Genomic DNA, 24,474 nt, shown 5'->3' with positions numbered 1-24,474 from the left:
AAGATTACTAATTCAGTGTAAATATTTGAGTGGGCCCCGGCCCCTCTGTAGTAGAATAGTTGGGCCTGAGGTCAAAAAGTTTAAGAACCCCTGGTGTAGTTTACAACCACTCCAAAATAACAAACTGTCTCAAAAGGGGGTGTTACTAGTAGAGCACAAAAATAAGGAGAACATACATAATATTAGCCACTATTTACATATTTTACATTACATTATTAAAACATAACAATTGTTGGTAATTATATTCTAAAAAAATAAAACAGCAGTACCTTGTTTTTTGTATGCCTCACTTTTTTATCATTCATATTGATGACATTTATTGCCAGTATCTTGCCAGTTTTTGTATATTGTCTTGGTTATGGTGTATAACAAATTAGTCCAACGGGCTGCGTATTATTCCGCAGAACCAGATGCCCAAACAAAGAATTCCATCCGTCGGTGAGTCGGGATCTGTTATTTTTATAATTGAAATAAGCCACCATGGGGTCAAAGAAAGCTGTGAGTGCCAGGACTTTGATGATAACACTATTAATATTAAATAATAATAACAGGTTTTGCCTCCATTGATACAAAGTTGATATGCAGGCTGTTTAACATACAGCATCTTAGTATATTTATGCTGAATTCACATTTTTAGAAAATATCAAAATGGCCCTCGTATGCTAAGATTTTTTAGCTTTTGCTTACAAACGACTACGAGGGAACCACAAATGCCGTGAATAACATGTTGCACTTGTTGTTGTGACATTTAAAAATGTTACACATTTTATTTTGCATTGTAACTTCTTAATATCTCCTCCAAATTGTAACATACACACACGTATTAGTTATGTAACATGCTTGTTGTCAGCTAATGATAGCAATTTTGCAAAGTTTAGCTACTAACGCCAGCTATTATTAGATTAAAGATTAAAGTACCAATTTTGTCCTCTGCATTTGTCCCATCCCCTTGGGGAGCAGTGGGCAGCAGCGGCGCCGCGCCCGGGAATCATTTTGGTGATTTAACCCCCAACTCCAACCCTTTGTTGCTGAGTGCCAAGCAGGGAGGTTATGAGTCCCATTTTTATAGTCTTTGGTATGACTCGGCTGGGATTGACTTTATAGCGGGCCTATCGTAACAACGACATGACGGCAAAATGTTAATTGCTTCTCTGGGACTGCTTTCATGTATGTACACGTGCTCTGGGCATACACTTGTGTATGAAAAAACCACGAGTGACAGTCTAAACCAGCCCTTTTAACTCAGGCCAACAAACAATTTGTATGTAATATGATTAGTAATTGTGAAAAATATATACATTTGAAAAATGTTTTTGTTCTGGTAAACCACAAATGGTAATGGTAAGCTAGCATGGGGTTCTTGATATATATTGGTTTAAAAAATTTAAACTTTAAGCAAGTTTCTAATTTAGCAGATTATATTTTAAATGGTTAGCTTGCATTGCTGTTAAAATGTTAATTAAAACATTGTTTAAAGTTTAGGCTGGCAATGGTTTGGATGTGGACCAGCATCACAGAAGGGATTGTGTTCGACCTTAGAGGTTTTAGAAACCTGCATGCACATTCGCTGCAGAAAACAAAAGGTGCAATCTTAGTGAAGTTTTTCAGTGGTGCGTGTGCTCAAACAGTGTAAGGTGAGAAAAGCTTTAGTGCAATTCTTAATCTCACAGTGTCTAACTGATGCAGTCTTAATATTTATAAACAAACCAAGTCAGATTTAACAATTAAAAAAATATGTTTGTACCAAAGCATCAGTCAAACTCCTGCTTGGTGCATTTTTGAGAACAAGTGTGAAGACAGCTGGCTTGGAAAAAAATCACTTACCACCTTGAAGGTCTAATTGGGAATTAAAAGAAAGAATGAAATGATAAGCAAGACTAGGTTAATAAGGGTACTACTGTACCAAACTTGATTATTGTATGATGGAATTAAATTTACCATGGTCACCTTTTGGGAGCAAGAGAAGGAAGGAAAACAAAAATAAGGTATTCGTGAGATCAAGTTCTCTGGAAAACAATACTTACTACCTATCTCACAAAAGTGAGTACACCCCTCACATTTCAACACACATTTGTATTAAAGTTTATCTTCACAAGGACTAGGGGTTTAACAATATAAAAATGTCATATCACGGTTATTATGACCAACATTTTTACGGTTAACTTTATCGCTGAACTGCTGAATGTGCTCAAAAAGTACTTATACACACACTGAAATGTTTTGACCAAGTTATTTAAAAAAAAAATAAAAAATTAATAGACACACTATTAAACAAAAACACTCATTTGCATGTTTTGTGTTTCTTATGCTTCATTGATAGTGTTTTAGTCTTTGTTTGTATTGTTTTAAATGTTGGTTAGTACCGTAGCACTTTAAGATTTATTTATTCCTTTAAGATTTATTTAAATCTGTTATTCTTCTTTATTATTTCTGACGGGCTTTGTATCCTACTCCGTTCAGCGGTTTTTAAACACACTGTAAAAACACCTCTGTCTCCTAATCCTCACACACAGCCTGTAGGATCAATATGCACAATTTAATATCTTAGTTGTTCAGACAGCAATGTGTTTATATAAGTTTGGATTGGGGTATGTCGTTACTTAATAGGGCAATCGGAAAATACATTATCGTCTCTTGTTTTCATGTTAGTATTTAAGCCAGCCACCTGGCGGCAGTCAGTCCGTGAGTTTATCAAAGTGCAGTTATCAATCTCTGTTTTTCGATCATTTTAATTTAAAACGGTAATACTAACCAATACTCGACAATACTCGAGAAAATGAACTTGGGTATTCTGTATAGTCTATGAAAGGAGGAGGCTTACTTTTCTGAAACAGTCTAGTTCCCCTAAAAGGAGCTTGATAGGTTCTCAGTCTTCACTCACCGGCGCAGACTTTCTTGTAGTTTTTGTTCTCCTGAGGATGACCAGGCAGACGGCACTGGAAGCGGTACTGCCAGAACTCTGAGAACCAAGGATTCCTAAGGTTGGTGTCCAGACGCAGCTTCAGGTAGTAATCGTCGAAGGACTTGACCACTTCGGACTGCAGCTTCATGGTGATTCCTCCCTTGGCTTCCTGCTCGTAGCCCTCCACCACTTCGTAACGGTCGGCCCATCCATCACTGCAGTGCCGGGAAAACAGACGGAGACATTGAGCTATTAGAGGGGTCAAAATGTTGACATCAGATCGAGAGGGAGGGTCATTTTTTTTAACCTGAACCAAAGATCTTCTACCAAGGGAGTGGTACCTGGGATAGACAACAGCTCCAACTCTCCTTGACCGTGCTGGATGCATGAAAGAATGATGGGTGGATGGATGGATGATCTTAAAATAAAGACAATGCATTAAGTAAAAGCAATATAATTCAATGGATACAAGTGGGATGGTTCTATCACATACATATAGCCGTTATTTTGTGTAAATTGTCCTCTTGGCGGATTATCTCAACAACCGTAGGCTTCGCACAATCAATCCAGCTTGTCTTTGCAGGCTAACAAGCTCATTTGGACATACAGTCTGCTGGCGGCCACAAGATAAATTGAAAACACCAGCAAACAGGACACGGGCAAATAAATTCAGAGATACACAGAACCGCTCTGAGCCCTTTTGGGGATTGTTGCTCACTCCTCAAATTAGGCTTTTGGCTCATAACTTAATACCTGCACCATTGACAGAGACACACCAATTAGGCATGACTCACTGAGGAAGCAATTACCTCACACACATAGGAGATGTTCAGCGTGATGGATAAGGACATGTGGAGGTCAGAGTCTCTGACCTTTCTGGCTACAATTAGTGTCAGTCAAAGAGAAAGGAGCAAGTGTGTGGGGAAGACAATATATAACTTGTGTGTGATGGATTACACCTTGCACTGCTTCTCCCTGATGCTGTTCCTTTCCTGTTATCTCCTTCAAAGTAACCACACATCTGAAAGTGCCGTACATGCTCAAACGCCCACTTGGAAAGAGTCTACGGACTTAACCACAATTAGCAAAAGAATGGGACCTGATGTCACCAACACAGTCATTTTATCTGGCAAAAAAGGAGCGGTCAGCACAAAAACAAACTCCATTGGGGGATAAAAACATCAAATGTCCTCATGCTGCAAGACACATTCTACTAAATATGCTTCAATACTTTAATAATATAATAATACAAATGTATGTAACCCGCGATCCAGCCCTGTACCCTGCCCAGGCTCGATCCCCCGGCCACAATGACAGTTAAGCAACGCTAGCCAGTAGGCTAAAAACCCAAGCTGTCAACCCACTGTCCAGTGCGGCTTTTAAGGCATTGGGGAGTAAGGTTAACGTAACGTACTATCGCACAGCTACACTAAGTGGTATCCGTTACACTAATACGGGGGTCAGCAACCCGCGGCTCTCGAGACGCATGCGGCTCTTTAGCGCTGTCCTAGTGGCTCCCTGGAGCATTTTTAAAAAAGGATTGAAAATGGAAAAAGATGGGGGAAAATATTTTTTTTGTTTTAGTATGGTTTTTGTTTGAGGACAAACATGACACAAACCTTCCCAATTGTTAGAAAACCCACTGTTTAATATGAGTATTTGGTGAACATCGTTTGTCCTGCTAATTTCAGCGGTTCTTGAACTCACCGTAGTGTGGACTGTGACTCAACTGTTTGTTTACATGTAAAATCTTCCACTCCTTCTTTGTCTCATTTTGTCCACCACGTTTCATGCTGTGCGTGAATGCACAAAGGTGCGCTCTGTTGATGTTATTGACTTGTTTGAGAGCTAATCAGGCATATTTGGTCAGTGCATGACTGCAAGCTAATCAATGCTAACATGCTATTTAGGCTAGCTGTATGTACAGATTGCATCATTATGCCTCATTTGTAGGTATATTTGAGCTCATTTAATTTCCTTTACTTTTATCCTCTTTGTATATAGTTTAGTTTTGCATGTCTCATGACACATTATCTGTATGTAATATTAGCTACGTTTCAGATAGTTGTATGTGTGTTGTTCCAGACCACAGCAAACGTTACCTAGCTTGCCAAAGATTGTGATAAATGTATTAAAAGAAGCTGTTTACTTTAACTTGGACACACAACCTTTGGCCATTAAAAGCCAGTAATTTCCAGGACTTATCTCACCTTCTAAGTAGCCTCTGATTTACTAATGGTTTCTAATGTTGTAAAAATGTGTAAAATAAATTTAAAATTTCAACATTTCTGTCAACGAAGATTTTCTTTAGCCTGCGACACAGCCATTTTGATAGTAGGCTATTATAGCTAATATAGACGCTTAACTCATGTGTTGCCTTCATTTTAAGACTTATATATGGCTTTTAATTTTTTGCGGCTCCAGACAGATTTGTTTTTTGTGTTTTTGGTCCAATATGGCTCTTTCAACTTTTTGGGTTGCCGACCCCTGCACGAATACACATAAAACTGTAAGCTGGGGTAATGTATAAACAAGTCGAATTAATGTCAATGACAAGTGTGTTACAAGTGCTAATCAAGATTGGGGTGTAAGATACAAAATGTAACGCAGTGTAATGGTATAGTTTATTTTCGAACGTGCAAAACAAGTTAAATAACCAGTAGAAACTTTCATATTTTGGGGGCCACTGGAAAAATTATTTTTTCTTTTTTTCTTTTAAATGACTTATTTAAAAGAAACACTGTGTACAACATTTACCTGACACCTTATTATGCCAAAATATTTCACTTTAGTAGAAGACAGATTTCACGAGAATTGAATAGGATTCAACACAATTAATTATACAATCCTAAATGCAATGCTGTACATTATTACTTAAATGGACAGCCTCCTCTCCAGTACACCTGAATAAACCTTACCGGGAAGGCTGAGGAGTGTGATCCCACGATAGTTGGAACACACCCTCCGGTTCCCCTTCTTAAAGAGAGGAACCACCACCCCAATCTGCCAATCCAGAGGTACCGCCCCCAATGTCCACGCGATGCTGCAGGGTCTTGTTAACCAAGACAGCCCCACAGCACCCAGAGCCTTAAGGAACTCCGGGCGGATCTCATCCACCCCCGGGGCCTTGCCACCGAGGAGCTTTTTAACTACCTCAGCAACCTCAGCCCCAGAAATAGGAGAGCCCACCACAGATTCCCCAGGCACAGCTTCCTCATAGGAAGACGGGTTGGTGGGATTGAGAAGGTCTTTGAAGTATTCCTTCCACCGATCCACAACATCCGCAGTCGAGGACAGCAGAACACCATCCGCACCATACACGGTGTTGATAGTGCACTGCTTCCCCTTCCTGAGGCAGCGGATGGTGGTCCAGAATCGTTTCGAAGCCGTCCGGAAGTCGTTTTCCATGGCTTCCCTGAACTCCTCCCATGTCCGAGTTTTCGCCTCTGCGACCGCTGAAGCTGCACACCGCTTGGCCTGTCGGTACCTGTTCGCTGCCTCCGTAGTCCTATGAGCCAAAAGAACCCGATAGGACTCCTTCTTCAGCTTGACGGCATCCCTCACCGCCGGTGTCCACCAACGGGTTCTAGGATTACCGCCACGACAAGCACCAACTACCTTGCGGCCACAGCTCCAATCAGCCGCCTCGACAATAGAGGTGCAGAACATGGTCCACTCGGACTCAATGTCCAGCACCTCCCTCGTGACATGTTCAAAGTTCTTCCGGAGGTGGGAATTGAAACTCTCTCTGACAGGAGACTCTGCCAGACGTTCCCAGCAGACCCTTACAATGCGTTTGGGCCTGCCAGGTCTGTCCAGCATCCTCCCCCACCATCGCAGCCAACTCACCACCAGGTGGTGATCGGTAGAAAGCTCCGCCCCTCTCTTCACCCGAGAGTCCAAAACATGAGGCTGCAAATCCGACGGCACAACTACAAAGTCGATCATGGAACTGCGGCCTAGGGTATCCTGGTGCCAAGTGCACATATGGACACCCTTATGTTTGAACATGGTGTTTGTTATGGACAATATGTGACGAGCACAAAAGTCCAATAACAAAACACCACTCGGGTTCAGATCTGGGCGGCCATTCTTCCCAATCACGCCTCTCCAGGTTTCACTGTCGTTGCCAACATGAGCGTTGAAGTCCCCCAGTAGGACAAGGGAATCACCCGGGGGAGCACTTTCCAGTACTCCCTCGAGTGTATCCAAAAAGGGAGGGTACTCTGAACTGCTGTTTGGTGCGTAAGCACAAACAACAGTCAGGACCCGTGCCCCCACCCGAAGGCGGAGGGAGGCTACTCTCGTCCACTGGGTTGAACTCCAACATGCAGGCTTTGAGCTGGGGGGACAACAAGAATTGCTACCCCAACTCGTCGCCCCTCACTGCGTGCAACGCCAGTGTGGAAGAGAGTCCAGCCCCTCTCGAGACAACTGGTTCCAGAGCCCTTGCTTTGCGTCGAGGTGAGTCCGACTATATCCAGCCGGAACTTCTCTACCTCGCGCACTAGCTCAGGCTCCTTCCCCCCCAGCGAGGTGACGTTCCACGTCCCAAGAGCTAGCTTATGTAGCCGAGGATCAGACCGCCCAGTGCCCTGCCTTCGGCTTCCGCCCAGCTCACAATGCACCCGACCTCTATGGCCCCTCCCATGAGTGGTGAGCCCATTGGAAGGGGGACCCACGTTGCCTCTTCGGGCTGTGCCCGCATGGGGACAGGCCCGGCCACCAAGCGCTCGCCATCGTGCCCCAACTCCGGGCCTGGCTCCAGAGGGGGGCAAACTCCTCTACCACGGTAAAGTGGCAGCTCAGAGAGGAGACAGCAGATCCCAAACTTGTAGCTGAGATAGGCTCTAGCGCCCCCCGCAATCCCGAAGGGAATAAGCGGTAGAAAATGGATGGATGGAAAGTATAGATGGATCTTTATTGTCATTGCACAAGTACAATGAAATTTTGTTTTCAGCACAAACGCGTTCAAGATGAGACAAACAAACATTTTACAGCGTTACAGAACAGGCGCCCCATGAAAGGTGGGGAAATATTGATGCTGGGGAAGGATGAGTAAAAACAAAGTCAATCTATATGTGTTAGATTATAATTCATGCTTCATAAAGTATGTGATACCTTGTAAACATCACAAAATGCCACAAATTACGTTGGCCATTTTGAATATTCCGCTTCTGAATATCTTTGCCAATTTCCGTAGTAGTAAAAATTGGAAGGAGATGTGCTGTTTATCATTCACAATTCTCATGTAAGAAAAGAACACGTGCTGGGCTGTTTTTATGTATTTCAAATTGTAAATAAATAGCCAACAATTGATTCAACAGATGGAAGGTCATCTATCACGCTCGTTATACCCTCTAAAAACATCTAGTAACCGCCAAAAATATTCCATTTATATGTCGTGACCTGAAAATTAACCAAATATGAGTGATATTGGTATTATAAGCGCTTACGCAGACAGACTAATTTAGCGGCGCATTGATAGCAGTGAGCTAATGCTATCTTATGCTGCTATTGCAGACAAACTAACGACGGCTGCTTTTCCTTTTCTCAAACTTGGTAAAAGTTAATTCTAGATTATAATTAATGCATCTATCATCTGGTATTAGACACAAGTGACAATGGACCGACAGGCTGGTCGACTTTGACATCCCCCGAGATGGCAAAAAAATATATAGTTGCGGCAACTTTTTTTTAACCCTCCGTGAGGACTGTGATTGATTCTTCATCCGAACCGGATTATGTGAGCGTCCTGTTGGTCGGCATCCCAGCGAGAGTGGTAAATTTACAGTAAGTTTATTATGGTTAGTTTGAATGTTTAGCACCTAGCAATGATGCTGATGCTATAGTGTTTCAATAAAGCTGCATCCGTTTAGCTTCCGAAACTTATTGCTAATCCTCTTTGTGTTCGGGCTCATAAATTTAAGTTTCTGGATCATAAATTTTCCCAAAGTAATTGTTGTTACACTAGCTCTCGCAAACTCTGCTTAATTCACATTGTTGTTGATGGGGAAGGAATCTGTGGTTCCTAACGCTACGTCACGGATCACGTGACTGGCTTCCTCATTAACACACAAAATTTCCGGGAGATTGATACTATTTTGATCATGTCTATTTATTCCCAAACTTTGGAAGTCTTTTGGATCATAAATCTGATATTGTAGTAGCTTTAATATACAGGCACCTTGTTTTTCTACTCTATTGGTACTTTAAAGGCACATGAGAGTAAGTGGAAGAAAATAAGTCTAAGCTTGCACAAATAATTCACAACGCACTGGAGACATGCGAATGTTCCGAGGCAAAATGACATCCTGTCTTCTCTCTCAGGATCACAAAAACTCCCGACTCAGCTCATCATATCTTTTGGTCCACCGAAGGGAGCGGATGGGCCTATTGTGGGATGAAATCTAATTTCCTGATACCTCAACAGCTCTACAGCGTCACAGTACCTTATCAGGGGGCCCGATAATAACACCTGTGGAGCACTGTTTAACTAGATTAGAGAAAAATCTCCACAGTACCAAATATTCTGTTTACATTCTTCTTTGGCCCAAAATACAGAAATGGGTGGTATGGGATGCACTACAATGATAGATATGGAGCTACATATGCTATAGAGACCCGAGTACCATTACAGTGACACTTTAATGGTCCTTATCACTCTTTCCCAAGAAGCCCTGGAGAAGATCAATTGATCCGTAGTAAAAAACGGATATTCTTCCTTGGTTATTTATTAGAATGTGGTGGTTGAGTCCAACAAAGTCTTGTATGTGACATGAGAAAAGAGTGCTTGACAAAATACGACCATGTATTCCATCAAGGATCGGTAAAGGGGTCAAGTAAAAAGCTCTGGAGTACATGATGCATGTCGGCCATTAATGGAATGTCAGGTCATTCCTGCCTCTTAGGAGCCCAAAGATCATCTATTCTCAGCGAAAACGCTCCCTCTGGACCACGATACATTAACGCTGATTCAGAATAAGTCACAGTAATGTACGGGTAATTGAAGCTTGTGTGAACTTTTTATGCTGTAGGATTCCAGTAAACGTATGGCTAACTAAGTGCGAGTACAACATAGCTCTGAAAAATGCAAAATCGGATCTATTGTGCAATGAAACTGGAGATTTTGTTTAATGATATGTATAGAAGCATTTTTACAAGTGTAAATGTCACGAAAAGCTTCTAAAAGGTTTTTGTGGCAAATTTCAAGATAGCGTTTCCTCGATTATGCCGGCCCAGTGCTACCAAAATTCGAATTGTCTTATTTCTTTCCAAAGAGTGAATACACCAGGGGTGTCAAACTCATTTTAGCTCAGGGGCCACATGTAGGAAAATCTATTCCCAAATGAGCTGGACTGGTAAAATCATGGCATGATAACTTAAAAATAAAGACATCTTCAGATTTTTTCTTTGTACAAAAATAGGCCGAGCACATTCAAAAAAATTTACAAATACCGTTATTCATGGTACGTTATTTGTACTTTCTGAATAAATGATGTAATAATCAGCAAAATAGGTGGAATAGAGTCTGGCAGAGTTTTAAAATGCTCCCATTGGTGGTATTTGTTTTAATCTATCAGAATATTAAATGAATAATATCAAAATGAAATTACAGGATGTTATTATTGTAATTGACACATTTCCCTCAACTGATCATGTGGTTTACTCTGTACATATGTAGCATCATCTTCAACAAAACTTTTGAACTTGGACTAATTTCATTATTTCACAGATGAAGTTAGAAGGGGATACATTTCAGCATATTTTTGTGCACCGAGAAAATGTGTCCCCAAGCAGTCATAAGTACAACACGAAATGTACAGATTATCGGAAAAACATTTGGGGCATAAATGTCACAAATTACATTACCAAAAACATATTTAAAAATCAAGGCATGAACGTAACAATCCACATATTGTATACTCTCACTAATGAACCAGCGTAAATACGTGGTGTCCAAACACAGAAGTTTTGACTCGAGCTTAACACGGCACATAGCTCCGCCCCCTCTGAAGTCATGCACGCTCTCGCTGTAGGGGTTACAAAGAATTGGTATTGCAACGTCCACTGGACGAACAGCAGTTTCTTTCATTCAAAAATGTCAGTTCACATTTACACTAAGCAAAAACTCATCTTGCGGGCCGGGTAAAATCTCTTCGCAGGCCTGATCCGGCAATTTTTTCGGTGTCAGGGTTGAGGTGACTCGGGGCTACTACGTTCTGTGTTTTCTCTGCCTCATTTTCACTTTCACTTTTGTCTTGAGGCAGGTTGCCTCTAGGCCTGTGCCGTCTTTTTGTGGCGCCTGGCAATCCGGCTTTTTGGGGCCCGTTGGTGGTAGTGGTTTTCCGTTCTGTGCGGCAGCTGTTTCTTCTTTTCATTGCCGAGTCAATCAGCTTCGGATACGAGGCTTCTTTGTGTTCATTTCGTCGTGTCTTCGTCATGACGAGGGTGAGTCTGTAACGGGCCAAATGGCTGACTAAATGATTGTGTTTGATTTAAGTGGACTGTTTCATTGGTCCAATTTAATTGGTCTGATGTGACAAGGCTAAATTTAATGCCGATGTGTGAAGCTTGTGAATCCGGAAACATTTACAAATTAGCTGCAGCACTATATAAAGTACTCAATGTCCAGCACCTCCCCCGTGACATGTTCAAAGTTCTTCCGGAGGTGGGAATTGAAACTCTCTCTGACAGGAGACTCTGCCAGACGTTCCCAGCAAACCCTCACAATGCGTTTGGGCCTGCCAGGTCTGTCCGGCATCCTCCCCCACCATCGCAGCCAACTCACCACCAGGTGGTGATCGGTAGAAAGCTCCGCCCCTCTCTTTACCCGAGTGTCCAAAACATGAGGCCGCAAATCCGATGACACAACTACAAAGTCGATCATGGAACTGCGGCCCAGGGTGTCCTGGTGCCAAGTGCACATATGGACACCCTTATGCTTGAACATGGTGTTCGTTATGGACAATCCGTGACGGGCACAAAAGTCAAATAACAAAACACCACTCGGGTTCAGATCCGGGCGGCCATTCTTACCAATCACGCCTCTCCAGGTTTCACTGTCGTTGCCAATATGAGCGTTGAAGTCCCCCAGTAGAACGAGGGAATCACCCGGGGGAGCACCCTCAAGTACTCCCTCGAGTGAATCCAAAAAGGGTGGGTACTCTGAGCTGCTGTTTGGCGCGTAAGCGCAAACAACAGTCAGGACCCGTCCCCCCACCCGAAGGCGGAGGGAAGCTACCCTCTCGTCCACCGGGTTGAACTCCAACATGCAGGTTCTGAGCCGGGGGGCAACAAGAATTGCCACCCCAGCCCGTCGCCTCTCACTGCCGGCAACGCCAGAGTGCAAGAGAGTCCATCCCCTCTCGAGAGAACTGGTTCCGGAGCCCTTGCTGTGCGTCGAAGTGAGTCCGACTGTATCTAGCCGGAACTTCTCCACCTCGCGCACTAGCTCAGGCTCCTTCCCCCCCAGCGAGGTGACGTTCCACGTCCCAACAGCTAGCTTCTGTAGCCGAGGATCGGACCACCAAGTGCCCTGCCTTCGGCTGCCGCCCAGCTCACATTGCACCCGACCTCTATGGCCCCTGCTATGGGTGGTGAGCCTATTGGAGGGGGAACCCACGTTGCCTCTTCGGGCTGTGCCCGGCCGGGCCCCATGGGGACAGGCCCGGCCACCAGGCGCTCGCCGTCGTGCCCCAACTCCGGGCCTGGCTCCAGAGGGGGGCCCCAGTGACCCGCGTCCAGGCGAGGGAAATCTGAGTCTCGGTTCTTGTATTTCCATAGTCCATGGTCCGAGTGGACCATGTTCCGCACCTCTATTGTCGAGGCGGCTGATTGGAGCTGTGGCCGCAAGGTAGTTGGTGCCTGTCGTGGCGGAAATCCTAGAACCCGTTGGTGGACACCGGCGGTGAGGGATGCCGTCAAGCTGAAGAAGGAGTCCTATCGGGTTCTTTTGGCTCATAGGACTCCTGAGGCAGCGGACAGGTACCGACAGGCCAAGCGGTGTGCGGCTTCAGCGGTCGCGGAGGCAAAAACTTGGACATGGGAGGAGTTCGGGGAAGCCATGGAAAACGACTTCCGGACGGCTTCGAAGCGATTCTGGACCACCATCCGCCGCCTCAGGAAGGGGAAGCAGTGCACTATCAACACCGTGTATGGTGAGGATGGTGTTCTTGGTGAGGATGGTGTTCTGCTGACCTCGACAGCGGATGTTGTGGATCGGTGGAGGGAATACTTCGAAGACCTCCTCAATCCCACCAACATGTCTTCCTATGAGGAAGCAGTGCCTGGGGAATCTGTGGTGGGCTCTCCTATTTCTGGGGCTGAAGTTGCTGAGCTAGTTAAAAATCTCCTCGGTGGCAAGGCCCCGGGGGTGGATGAGATCCGCCCGGAGTTCCTTAAGGCTCTGGATGCTGTGGGGCTGTCTTGGTTGACAAGACTCTGCAGCATCGCGTGGACATCGGGGGCGGTACCTCTGGATTGGCAGACCGGGGTGGTGGTTCTTCTCTTTAAGAAGGGGAACCGGAGGGTGTGTTCTAACTATCGTGGGCTCACACTCCTCAGCCTTCCCGGTAAGGTCTATTCAGGTGCGCTGGAGAGGAGGCTACGCCGGTTAGTCGAACCTCGGATTCAGGAGGAACAGTGTGGTTTTCGTCCTGGTCGTGGAACTGTGGACCAGCTCTATACTCTCGGCAGGGTCCTTGAGGGTGCATGGGAGTTTGCCCAACCAGTCTACATGTGTTTTGTGGACTTGGAGAAGGCATTCGACCGTGTCCCTCGGGAAGTCCTGTGGGGAGTGCTCAGAGAGTATGGGGTGTCGGACTATCAACACCGTGTATGGTGAGGATGGTGTTCTTGGTGAGGATGGTGTTCTGCTGACCTCGACTGCGGATGTTGTGGATCGGTGGAGGGAATACTTCGAAGACCTCCTCAATCCCACCAACATGTCTTCCTATGAGGAAGCAGTGCCTGGGGAATCTGTGGTGGGCTCTCCTATTTCTGGGGCTGAAGTTGCTGAGGTAGTTAAAAATCTCCTCGGTGGCAAGGCCCCGGGGGTGGATGAGACCCGCCCGGAGTTCCTTAAGGCTCTGGATGCTGTGGGGCTGTCTTGGTTGACAAGACTCTGCAGCATCGCGTGGACATCGGGGGCGGTACCTCTGGATTGGCAGACCGGGGTGGTGGTTCTTCTCTTTAAGAAGGGGAACCGGAGGGTGTGTTCTAACTATCGTGGGCTCACACTCCTCAGCCTTCCCGGTAAGGTCTATTCAGGTGTGCTGGAGAGGAGGCTACGCCGGTTAGTCGAACCTCGGATTCAGGAGGAACAGTGTGGTTTTCGTCCTGGTCGTGGAACTGTGGACCAGCTCTATACTCTCGGCAGGGTCCTTGAGGGTGCATGGGAGTTTGCCCAACCAGTCTACATGTGTTTTGTGGACTTGGAGAAGGCATTCGACCGTGTCCCTCGGGAAGTCCTGTGGGGAGTGCTCAGAGAGTATGGGGTGTCGGACTGTCTGATTGTGGCGGTCCGCTCCCTGTATGATCAGTGTCAGAGCTTGGTCCGCATTGCCGGCAGTAAGTCGGACACGTTTCCAGTGAGGGTTGGACTCCGCCAAGGCTGCCCTTTGTCACCGATTCTGTTCATAACTTTTATGGACAGAATTTCTAGGCGCAGTCAAGGCGTTGAGGGGATCCGGTTTGGTGGCTGCAGGATTAGGTCTCTGCTTTTTGCAGATGATGTGGTCCTGATGGCTTCATCTGGCCAGGATCTTCAGCTCTCACTGGATCGGTTCGCAGCTGAGTGTGAAGCGACTGGGATGAGAATCAGCACCTCCAAGTCCGAGTCCATGGTTCTCGCCCGGAAAAGGGTGGAGTGCCATCTCCGGGTTGGGGAGGAGATCTTGCCCCAAGTGGAGGAGTTCAAGTATGTTCACGAGTGAGGGAAGAGTGGATCGTGAGATCGACAGGTGGATCGGTGTGGCATCTTCAGTAATGCGGACGCTGTATCGGTCTGTTGTGGTGAAGAAGGAGCTGAGCTGAGGCAAAGCTCTCAATCTACCGGTCGATCTACGTTCCCATCCTCACCTATGGTCATGAGCTTTGGGTTATGACCGAAAGGACAAGATCACGGGTACAAGCGGCCGAAATGAGTTTCCTCCGCCGGGTGGCGGGTCTCTCCCTTAGAGATAGGGTGAGAAGCTCTGTCATCCGAGAGGAGCTCAAAGTAAAGCCACTGCTTCTCCACATCGAGAGGAGCCAGATGAGGTGGTTCGGGCATCTGGTCAGGATGCCACCCGAACGCCTCCCTAGGGAGGTGTTTAGGGCACGTGCGACCGGTAAGAGGCCACGAGGAAGACCCAGGACACGTTGGGAAGACTATGTCTCCCGGCTGGCCTGGGAACGCCTCTGGATCCCCCGGGAAGAGCTGGACGAAGTGGCTGGGGAGAGGGAAGTCTGGGCTTCCCTGCTTAGGCTGCTGCCCCCGCGACCCGACCTCGGATAAGCGGAGGAAGATGGATGGACTATATAAAGTACAGGGTTCAAAGCATGGATAAAAATAGTTTGCTTAAAGTCCCAAAAATACGGCGCAAAACATACTTACATACCTGTTAAAGTTTCATGTCAGTTATCAAGTGTATGAATTGTTTTAAGAGCATTGCAAGTGTTTATAAGTGTATGTGGATGGCTTACAAAGACATTAAAGGCCTACTGAAATGAATTTTGTTTTGCCTGTACCGGAAGTAGCGTGACGTCGCAGGTTGAAAGGCTCCTCACATTTCCCCATTGTTTACACCAGCAGCGAGAGCGATTCGGACCGAGAAAGCGACGATTACCCCATTAATTTGAGCGAGGATCAAAGATTTGTGGATGAGGTACGTAAGAGTGAAAGACTAGAGTGCAGTGCAGGACGTATCTTTTTTCGCTCTGACCGTAACTTAGGTACAAGGGCTCATTGGATTCCACACTTTCTCCTTTTTCTATTGTGGATCACGGATTTGTATTTTAAACCACCTCGGATACTACATCCTCTTGAAAATGAGAGTCGAGAACGCGAAATGGACATTCACAGTGACTTTTATCTCCACGACAATACATCGGCGAAGCACTTTAGCTACGGAGCTAACGTGATAGCATCGGGCTTAACTGCAGATAGAAACAAAAGAAATAAACCCCTGACTGGAAGGATAGACAGAAAATCAACAATACTATTAAACCATGGACCTGTAACTACACGGTTAATGCTTTCCAGCCTGGCGAAGCTTAACAATGCTGTTGCTAACGACGCCATTGAAGCTAACTTAGCTACGGGACCTCACAGAGCTATGCTAAAAACATTAGCTGTCTACCTACGCCAGCCCTCATCTGCTCATCAACACCCGTGCTCACCTGCGTTCCAGCGATCGACGGAGCGACGAAGGACTTCACCCGATCATCGATGCGGTCGGCGGCTAGCGTCGGATAGCGCGTGTGCTATCCAAGTCAAAGTCCTCCTGGTTGTGTTGCTGCAGCCAGCCGCTAATACACCGATCCCACCTACAGCTTTCTTCTTTGCAGTCTTCATTGTTCATTAAACAAATTGCAAAAGATTCACCAACACAGATGTCCAGAATACTGTGGAATTTTGCGATGAAAACAGAGCTTTTTGTATTGGATACAATGGTGTCCGAATACTTCCGTTTCAACAATTGACGTCACGCTCATACGTCATCATACATAGACGTTTTCAACCGGAAGTTTTGCGGGAAATTTAAAATTGCACTTTATAAGTTAACCCGGCCGTATTGGCATGTGTTGCAATGTTAAGATTTCATCATTGATATATAAACTATCACACTGCGTGGTCGGTAGTAGTAGGTTTCAGTAGGCCTTTAAATGCATACAATAATTCTATACATTATGAAATAAATAGCGTCCCCAAGAGGAGTTGGAGGTCCCGAACGTAACCCCCACAATAATCAAGGGAGCACTGTGATACAGTATGATTTATTAAAGCCAGTCAGCAGACATACATGTTATTCTTAAAAAGCTAGGTTTTAATATTGACATGATTTCCTCATTTAGAGAAGAGCATGGATGTGATCGTGACAGCAGATAGCCTGACAACGGTAAGAGTCGCCTTTGCGGGCCATCTCCTTTCAGTTGGATTGCCCATCATTTGTATATTTATAAGGCCATGAATTAATTGGAAAGGCAGATATTTAATCATATGCACTCTTTCCCCTGAAGGACAAATGGGAAGAGTGACTTTAAAAAGAGGAAAGGGAAGAGTGGAGGGAGCAGAATCACTAATTGCTGTATGTGAGAGTTAAGATAAAAGTTCAGGTTCGCTAATGGAAAAACTTTTTGGAGATTTATTTTCTTTTGCAGACCACCAGAAAGTCATGTCAGGATAGTGTGAGTGCTCAAGGAAAATAGTAATATACAATACATCCAAAATGGATTTAAATCAATAACTGGAAGCCAACATTATTTAACTAAACAATAGTCAAATATCTTATATATAGCAAAAAAAATTATCAAAATTATTTGTTTCAAATCATTCGATCACGATTAATATCACTTTTTTTTTTGTCAAAGTCAGTTTACCCATGCAGGATTATACAGAGTCCTGTTGCATCCCTGCTGTTTATAAGTGCAGTATTTTGTAACAGACATTCCCGCCATGTTTGAGCAAGGTAATATATGCTAACAGCTGACAAATGTCATTTTGCCCAATTAATCAATCAATGTTTACTTATATAGCCCTTTATCACAAATGTCTCAAAGGGCTGCACAAGCCACAACAACATCCTCGGCTCAGATCCCACATCAGGGCAAGAAAAAAAATCAACCCAACGGTAACAACGAGAAACCTGGGTGACCGGTGCAGGGGATGTCAAGTGGATACAATTAATAATGTAATGTAATGTGTAATAACTTTGTTCATATCTATGATTGTGTTTACTAGAGGTGCAACCTTACAGGTAACCCACACTACAGTCTATACCTTAGTTTTAGGGCCACAGGTTTGCTTCTTTTACAGTACGTTTTGGGGGATAACAACTTTTTTTCCTCTTAAAGTTATTTTGTTATTTTGCTTGTTATCACAAACAAACATTCTGCAGTAAACAAAGTATCAGGGGTGTACTATGTACTACAATACTTTTATTTCAAGTTAACATTTAATAAACAGCCCTAATAAATTGTTATTTGTATTCTTAAATTACTTGTTTGGCAAATGGTAAACGGCGACCCAGCTTATGGAGGTTTTTTTTAACTCAAATACTGTAAGTTATATTGAATGAAGATACATTGAAGTGCAGTTTGGATTTGAGGTACTGTAAAATAATATGTATCAACACATTAAAACAAGTTTAATGAATATTTCAGGAACTAAAATGTTTATATCCACAAATTCAAAAATTATTTGAACAAAAAGTTATTTAGTACATGTCATATCCGAGGAGTTGAATCTTTGCAAACACATTCACAAAAAGGTCTGATTAAAAAATATTCAGATAATCCTGATTAAAATAGGTGTGTTTATTCTCCCAGTCTGTGTGAGCCTGCCTGCGAGTCCGCACTCAGGGCAGGATTACTACACACCACAAAGGTGAACTCAAGCAGTCCAGGAGACTAACACTGAAGTTGCTGCTCCTTTTATATGTTGTGTTTCAATGTCTATGGCAGTGTTAGCCATATTCCTTTATTTTGTTCTTCTGGGCTGCACTTCCAGCTGTGTGAAGGGAAGAGGCACAATGCTGGTTGAACATTAATTACCTCGTGACTAGCACACACATACAGACACACACACACACACCACAGGATCATGGTCAATAAAGGTGGATTGTTCCGTGCAGGAATGTACCAAGCGTTGTTGCTTCCCTACTGTTTACTACTGTGCTAACTCCTAACAAACATTTCCGCCATGTTTGATTGAGGAAATATGCTAACAGCTGATCACTATGATCAAACTGAAATTAATTGCGAACAATGATACTATATCATATACTCGGCCAGCCCTAAGCAAGAGCGCTGTGCTGTTTGTTTAGGTAATCTACTACAAAAACACGAGTTGAATATCCACAAGCGCCTGCTGTTTTTCAGAACTTCCTGAAAAAAACTAGGCAAAGATCCTCTATATGACAGGAGCGCTGTGCTGTTTTCAAGAATCAACCACAAAAACACTAGGCAAAGATCCTCTGTATGACAGGAGCGCTCCGCTGTTTTTAGAAATCTACGGCAAAAACATGAGTTTAATATCCTCAATATAACAATATAATATATTGTTATAATACAACAATATAACGTCTATATTATACGTAATATAATATAGACGATGCAGGTGGAGGCCCCCTTGGTGTACTGGGTTGTTGATTACCTGACTGACGGACCACAGTACGTGCGACTGCAGGACTGTGTGTCTGACAGACTGGTCAGCAACACCGGGGCCCCGCAGGGCACAGTCCTCTCCCCCTTCCTCTTCACCATCTACACCACCGATTTCCACTATCACTCAGAGTCCTGCCACCTTCAGAAGTTTTCTGATAACTCTACGATAGTGGGGTGTATTGAAGATGGTGATGATGAGGAGTACAGGGCACTGGTGGAGGACTTTGTCACATGGTGTGGAAAGAACCACCTCCAGCTTAATGTGATGAAGACCAAAGAGCTGGTTGTGGACCTGGGAAGGAGGAGGAGTACTCCGGCGACCCCTGTTTCCATCAGGGGGGTCGATGTGGACATGGTTGAGGATTATAAATACCTGGGAGCACACATTGACAACAAGCTGAACGGGTCAAAACACGCTGAGGCACTCTACAAGAAGGGACAGAGCCGCCTCTACTTCTTCAGGAGACTAGGATCCTTCAACGTCTGTACAAAGATGTTGAAGATGTTCTACGAGTCGGTGGTGGCGGGCGCCTTCTTGTACGCCGTGGCCTGCTGGGGCAGCGGGAGGGACGCAAACAGACTGGACAAGCTGGAAGAGAAGGCCAGTAACGTGGTGGGAGTGGAGCTAGACTCTCTGGCGGTGGTGTCAGAGAGGAGAAGTCTAGCAAAGCTCCTAGCCATTATGGACAACACCTCCCACCCACTACACTCGGACCTTTTGGAGAGAATGAGCACGTTCAGTGGAAGGCTCAGACTCCCAAAATGCAACACAGAACGACACAGGAGGTCCTTCATACCGACAGCCATCAGACTGTATAATGCATATGTTCCTTGACTGCACTTAAATGTAGAGGATATGTTGAATATATTTATATTATTTATATATTATATATATAATATGTTATATATATTATATTATTTATTATTATTCTTGTCTATTGTGAGCGAACTGTGGTGCTGAATTTCCCCCAGGGATCAATAAAGTACTTTCTATTCTATTCTATTCTATAACCTAAATGTGCTGCTGTTTTTTAAGAACCTACTAGAGAAATGCTAGTCAAAGATTCTCCACATGACAGGAGTAATCTACAGTGTTGTATTTTCCCATATTCAAACACAGTGTTACTGTTCAAACTGTGTAATGTTACAGTGGCCCAAAATAGTACATCTACTTGTTGAATAAAATCTCTCTCTTGTTTTTAATAAATACTTATGCCTGCTACGCTACTGTATTTTAATGCTTGTCATTATGGTGGTACTTGGAGAGCCAGGTGTTTTCTGAGGTGGTACTTGGTAAAAACAAAAGTTTGAAAACCATCACTTTATATGACAAGAGCTCTCTGCCTTTTTTTCCGAACCTACTGCAGAAGCACTCGCCAAAGAGCAGTCTGAAAGAACCTATGGTAAAAACATGAGTTAATGTTTTCCTATGAGTTTTCTGCAGTTTTTAGGAATATGCTGCAAAAACAGTGTCTGCCAAGTTTTGAACCAAATTCTCAACTGGTCTGATTTTTTGAAGGCCACCAGTTTTATGGAGTTACAAGAAGTTGTCAGCACAATCATTACTGTATGTGTATGTGAATAGACAGGTGAAAAACAAACAGGACACACTAATCAATCAATCAATCAATGTTTATTTATATAGCCCTAAATCACAAGTGTCTCAAAGGGCTGCACAAGCCACAACGACATCCTCGGTTCAAATCCCACATCAGGGCAAGGAAAAACTCAACCCAATGGGACACTGAGAAACCTTGGAGAGGACCGCAGATGTGGAACCCCCCCCCAGGGCCACCGGTGCAATGGACGTCGAGTGGATCTAGCATAATATTGTGAGAGTCCAGTCCATAGTGGATCTAACATAATAGTGAGAGTCCAGTCCATAGTGGGGCCAGCAGGAGACCATCCCGAGCGGAGACAGGTCAGCAGCGCAGAGACGTCCCCAACCGATGCACAGACGAGCGGTCCACCCGGGGTCCCGACTTTGGACAGCCAGCGCTTCATCCGTGGCCACCGAACCTGAACAACTTTAATACTGTTACAAATGTGTGCCACACTGTGAACCCACACCAAACAAGAATGACAAACACATTTCGGGAGAACATCCGCACCGTAACACAACATGAACACAACAGAACAAATACCCAGAATCCCTTGCAGCACTAACTCTGCCGGGACGCTACAATATACACCCCCGCTACCACCAAACCCCGCCCACCTCAACCCCGCCCCCCACCTCAATTTTAGTGAATTTTAGCGATATTACGGAGATGAATGAAGGCCGTTTTAGTAACACTCTTGATGTGTGACTCAAACGAGAGAGTTGGGTCGAAGATAATACCCAGATTCTTTACCGAGTCGCCTTGTGTAATTGTTTGGTTGTCAAATGTTAAGGTGGTATTAATAAATAGCTGTCTGTGTCTAGCAGGACCGATAATCAGCATTTCCGTTTTCTTAGCGTTGAGTTGCAAAACGTTAGCGGACATCCATTGTTTAATTTCATTAAGACACGCCTCTAGCTGACGACAATCCGACGTGTTGGTCAGCTTTAGGGGAATGTAGAGTTGGGTGTCATCAGCATAACAGTGAAAGCTAACACCGTATTTGCGTATGATGTCAATAATGACGAGTGCTAGTAACTAAAAACTAATTGGGTGGATTTGATTACACACTAAATGATCCAGTGTCATAAAAGTATATTTCCATAAATACCGTATATTTATACCAGCAGAATACAGGAATACAGTACTACAGTACTGTACTATTTTAATACTAGGCATCAATTGCACAGAGAAAGAGATCTCCTTGCCATTATCAATTAACATAAGAAATGTGTCATACATATTCACATCCAGCCTATTGTACACCCCAAGCACACATTTCCCCCAATTTGGATCATGTAAATTCTGCCCTTCCAAGAGACTGCCAAGGCAAACAGCATGTCCTTATCTTATAATTACAGTCTTTGTTGTTGTTTTCCCACACGTCTTCCATATTTTTGTGGCCATACTGACAGATTGAGTGACATATCCGCCGTCAAGAACCAACTCTGCCATGAGCCCAAACAAAATCTCCATGGCGACAAACAGTGTAGTGAATGTCCTCCTCCTTATGAAGAGGAAATAAAGCCTGATAGGATGTGTTTCACAACACTTACATGTTTATTGCTTGAAGAGGAAGGACGACGTGAAGAAAATGGCAGTTTCCATCTTATCTTTAGTATCCGACACACACCCTCTTTCTTTTTTCTCGCAGTCTTGTCGGTTCTTCATGGTCATGACTAATGTAGCAGTCGGCAGAGTGATAAAAATGAAAGCTGAACGACGGGGTAATGTGTCAGGAGAGTGGAGCGAGGCAGAGCACATAACTCAAAAGCCCCGCTTCTCCCAATCAGTTTGGTACGATACATATTTATTTGCATATTTTAATACCAAAATCGTTTTTATTTGATCACCGTGGTCACACGCTGTGGTTTAGCTTGTCTATAAACAGTGCTGCGACCTGAACTGAACTGTACTGCTTTGTGAAAAGCAGTACAGTATTCAGACATTTGTGTTCTGCATAACAGGGCTATTGTTTTTACAAAATGTATTACCCTGACAAAAGAAAAAGACTAAAAAAAAACATTGTCCACTTCAAAGGACGCTGGTTCTCAGGAGGACCAAAAATGCACAAAATAAGGGCAGTTCAACTACTGAAATACAATGAAATATCAGGATATAGAGACTGCACAAGAAAAACAAAGCCACTAAAATAGACATTTCACAAATATTGCAAGCCCAAACTAAGGCCAAACATGACAATTACATGTTTACATACCTACTTACATACACGTACACACACACATATATATACAAACCAACAAATCCATACACAGGCCAGCGGGGCAGCAATCTAGCCACGGCACCCACCGTCCAACGGGAACCAGCCCATCACCTCATACCCCCACCCACAGGTCCAGCCCCAGGGACAACCCCCAACAAGCTCGACCCCAGACGACGGCACGACACTGGCCGTGAAGGACGGCGCGGCAGAGCGCAAGGGCAGGCCCGGGCCGACACCCGACAAGCCAACCAACACGACAATAAACGTTCGCCAGCCCCGACAACCACCATGTGCACGCGCTGCCACAAGTCACAACATCAGCCACCCCCCGCACCGGACCCAGCAGCCACGGGCGCCCACACTACAAACAAACAGCAGCAGAAACAGCGGCTGCAATGCCCCCAGACAACCAACACCACTCGATAAAATCAAAGCGATCAAAAATATCAGAGTGAGAGGCATGATTTTGAATGGAGAATTTACTTTTACCAACTCACGGGCGATGCAGCAGATCACGGGCAAAATATGTCAATATAGCAGCAAAGGCGAGTTAGCCCTCTGTGATCACGACGCTGCTAAAAATGGTTTGTCTGTGTTAGCGCTTATAATACACTTGGTAATATTCAGGTCGCAAGATGTATATGAAGTATTGTTGAGCAGTAGGGCTCCCATTATCTGCATATTTAGCCACCGTGTACTGTATATGCTGTCCATTCATCCATTTTCTACCGCTTATCCCTTTCGGGGTCGTAATTAACTAATTAAAGGCCTACTGAAACCCACTACTACCGACCACGCAGTCTGATAGTTTATATATCAATGATGAAATCTTAAAATTGCAACACATGCCAATACGGCCGGGTTAACTTATAAAGTGCAATTTTAAATTTCCCGCTAAACTTCCGGTTGAAAACGTCTATATATGATGACGTATGCGCGTGACGTCAATAGATAAACGGAAGTATTGGTACCCCATTGAATCCAATACAAAAAATCTCTGTTTTCATTTCAAAATTCCACAGTATTCTGGACATCTGCGTTGGTAAATCTTTTGCAATTTGTTTAATGAACAATGGAGACTGCAAAGAAGAAAGTTGTAGGTGGGATCGGTGTATTAGCGGCTGGCTGTAGCAACACAACCAGGAGGACTTACTTGGATAGCAGACGCGCTAGCCGACGCTGGCCGCCAACCGCACGGATGATCGGGTGAAGTCCTTCGTCGCGCCGTCGATCACTGGAACGCAGGTGAGCACGGGTGTTGATGAGCAGATGAGGGCTGGCTGGCGTAGGTGGAGCGCAAATGTTTTTATCATAGCTCTGTGAGGTCCGGTTGTGAAGTTAGCTTCAATGGCGTCATTAGCAACAGCATTGTTAAGCTT

The 24,474-nt window shown here is 44.5% G+C and overlaps 1 protein-coding gene across 2 annotated transcripts in view; it reads right to left on the bottom strand.

The window, feature by feature from the left end:
- The window catches only part of grm1a (glutamate receptor, metabotropic 1a), a 79,389-nt gene that overhangs the window by 19,252 nt on the left and 35,663 nt on the right, over positions 1 to 24,474 (bottom strand). For both annotated transcript variants that reach the window (XM_062044589.1, XM_062044590.1), the window contains exon 4: positions 2,882 to 3,117. In XM_062044589.1, coding sequence (XP_061900573.1) covers positions 2,882 to 3,117 — 236 coding nt within the window. The remainder of the gene's footprint in view (positions 1 to 2,881; positions 3,118 to 24,474) is intronic.

This window comes from Entelurus aequoreus, linkage group LG04 (genome assembly GCF_033978785.1).
Source record: "Entelurus aequoreus isolate RoL-2023_Sb linkage group LG04, RoL_Eaeq_v1.1, whole genome shotgun sequence".
Lineage (NCBI taxonomy): Eukaryota > Metazoa > Chordata > Actinopteri > Syngnathiformes > Syngnathidae > Entelurus > Entelurus aequoreus.
The sequence above is the reverse complement of the archived record's forward strand: the minus strand, read 5'-3'. Positions and strand labels throughout refer to the sequence as shown.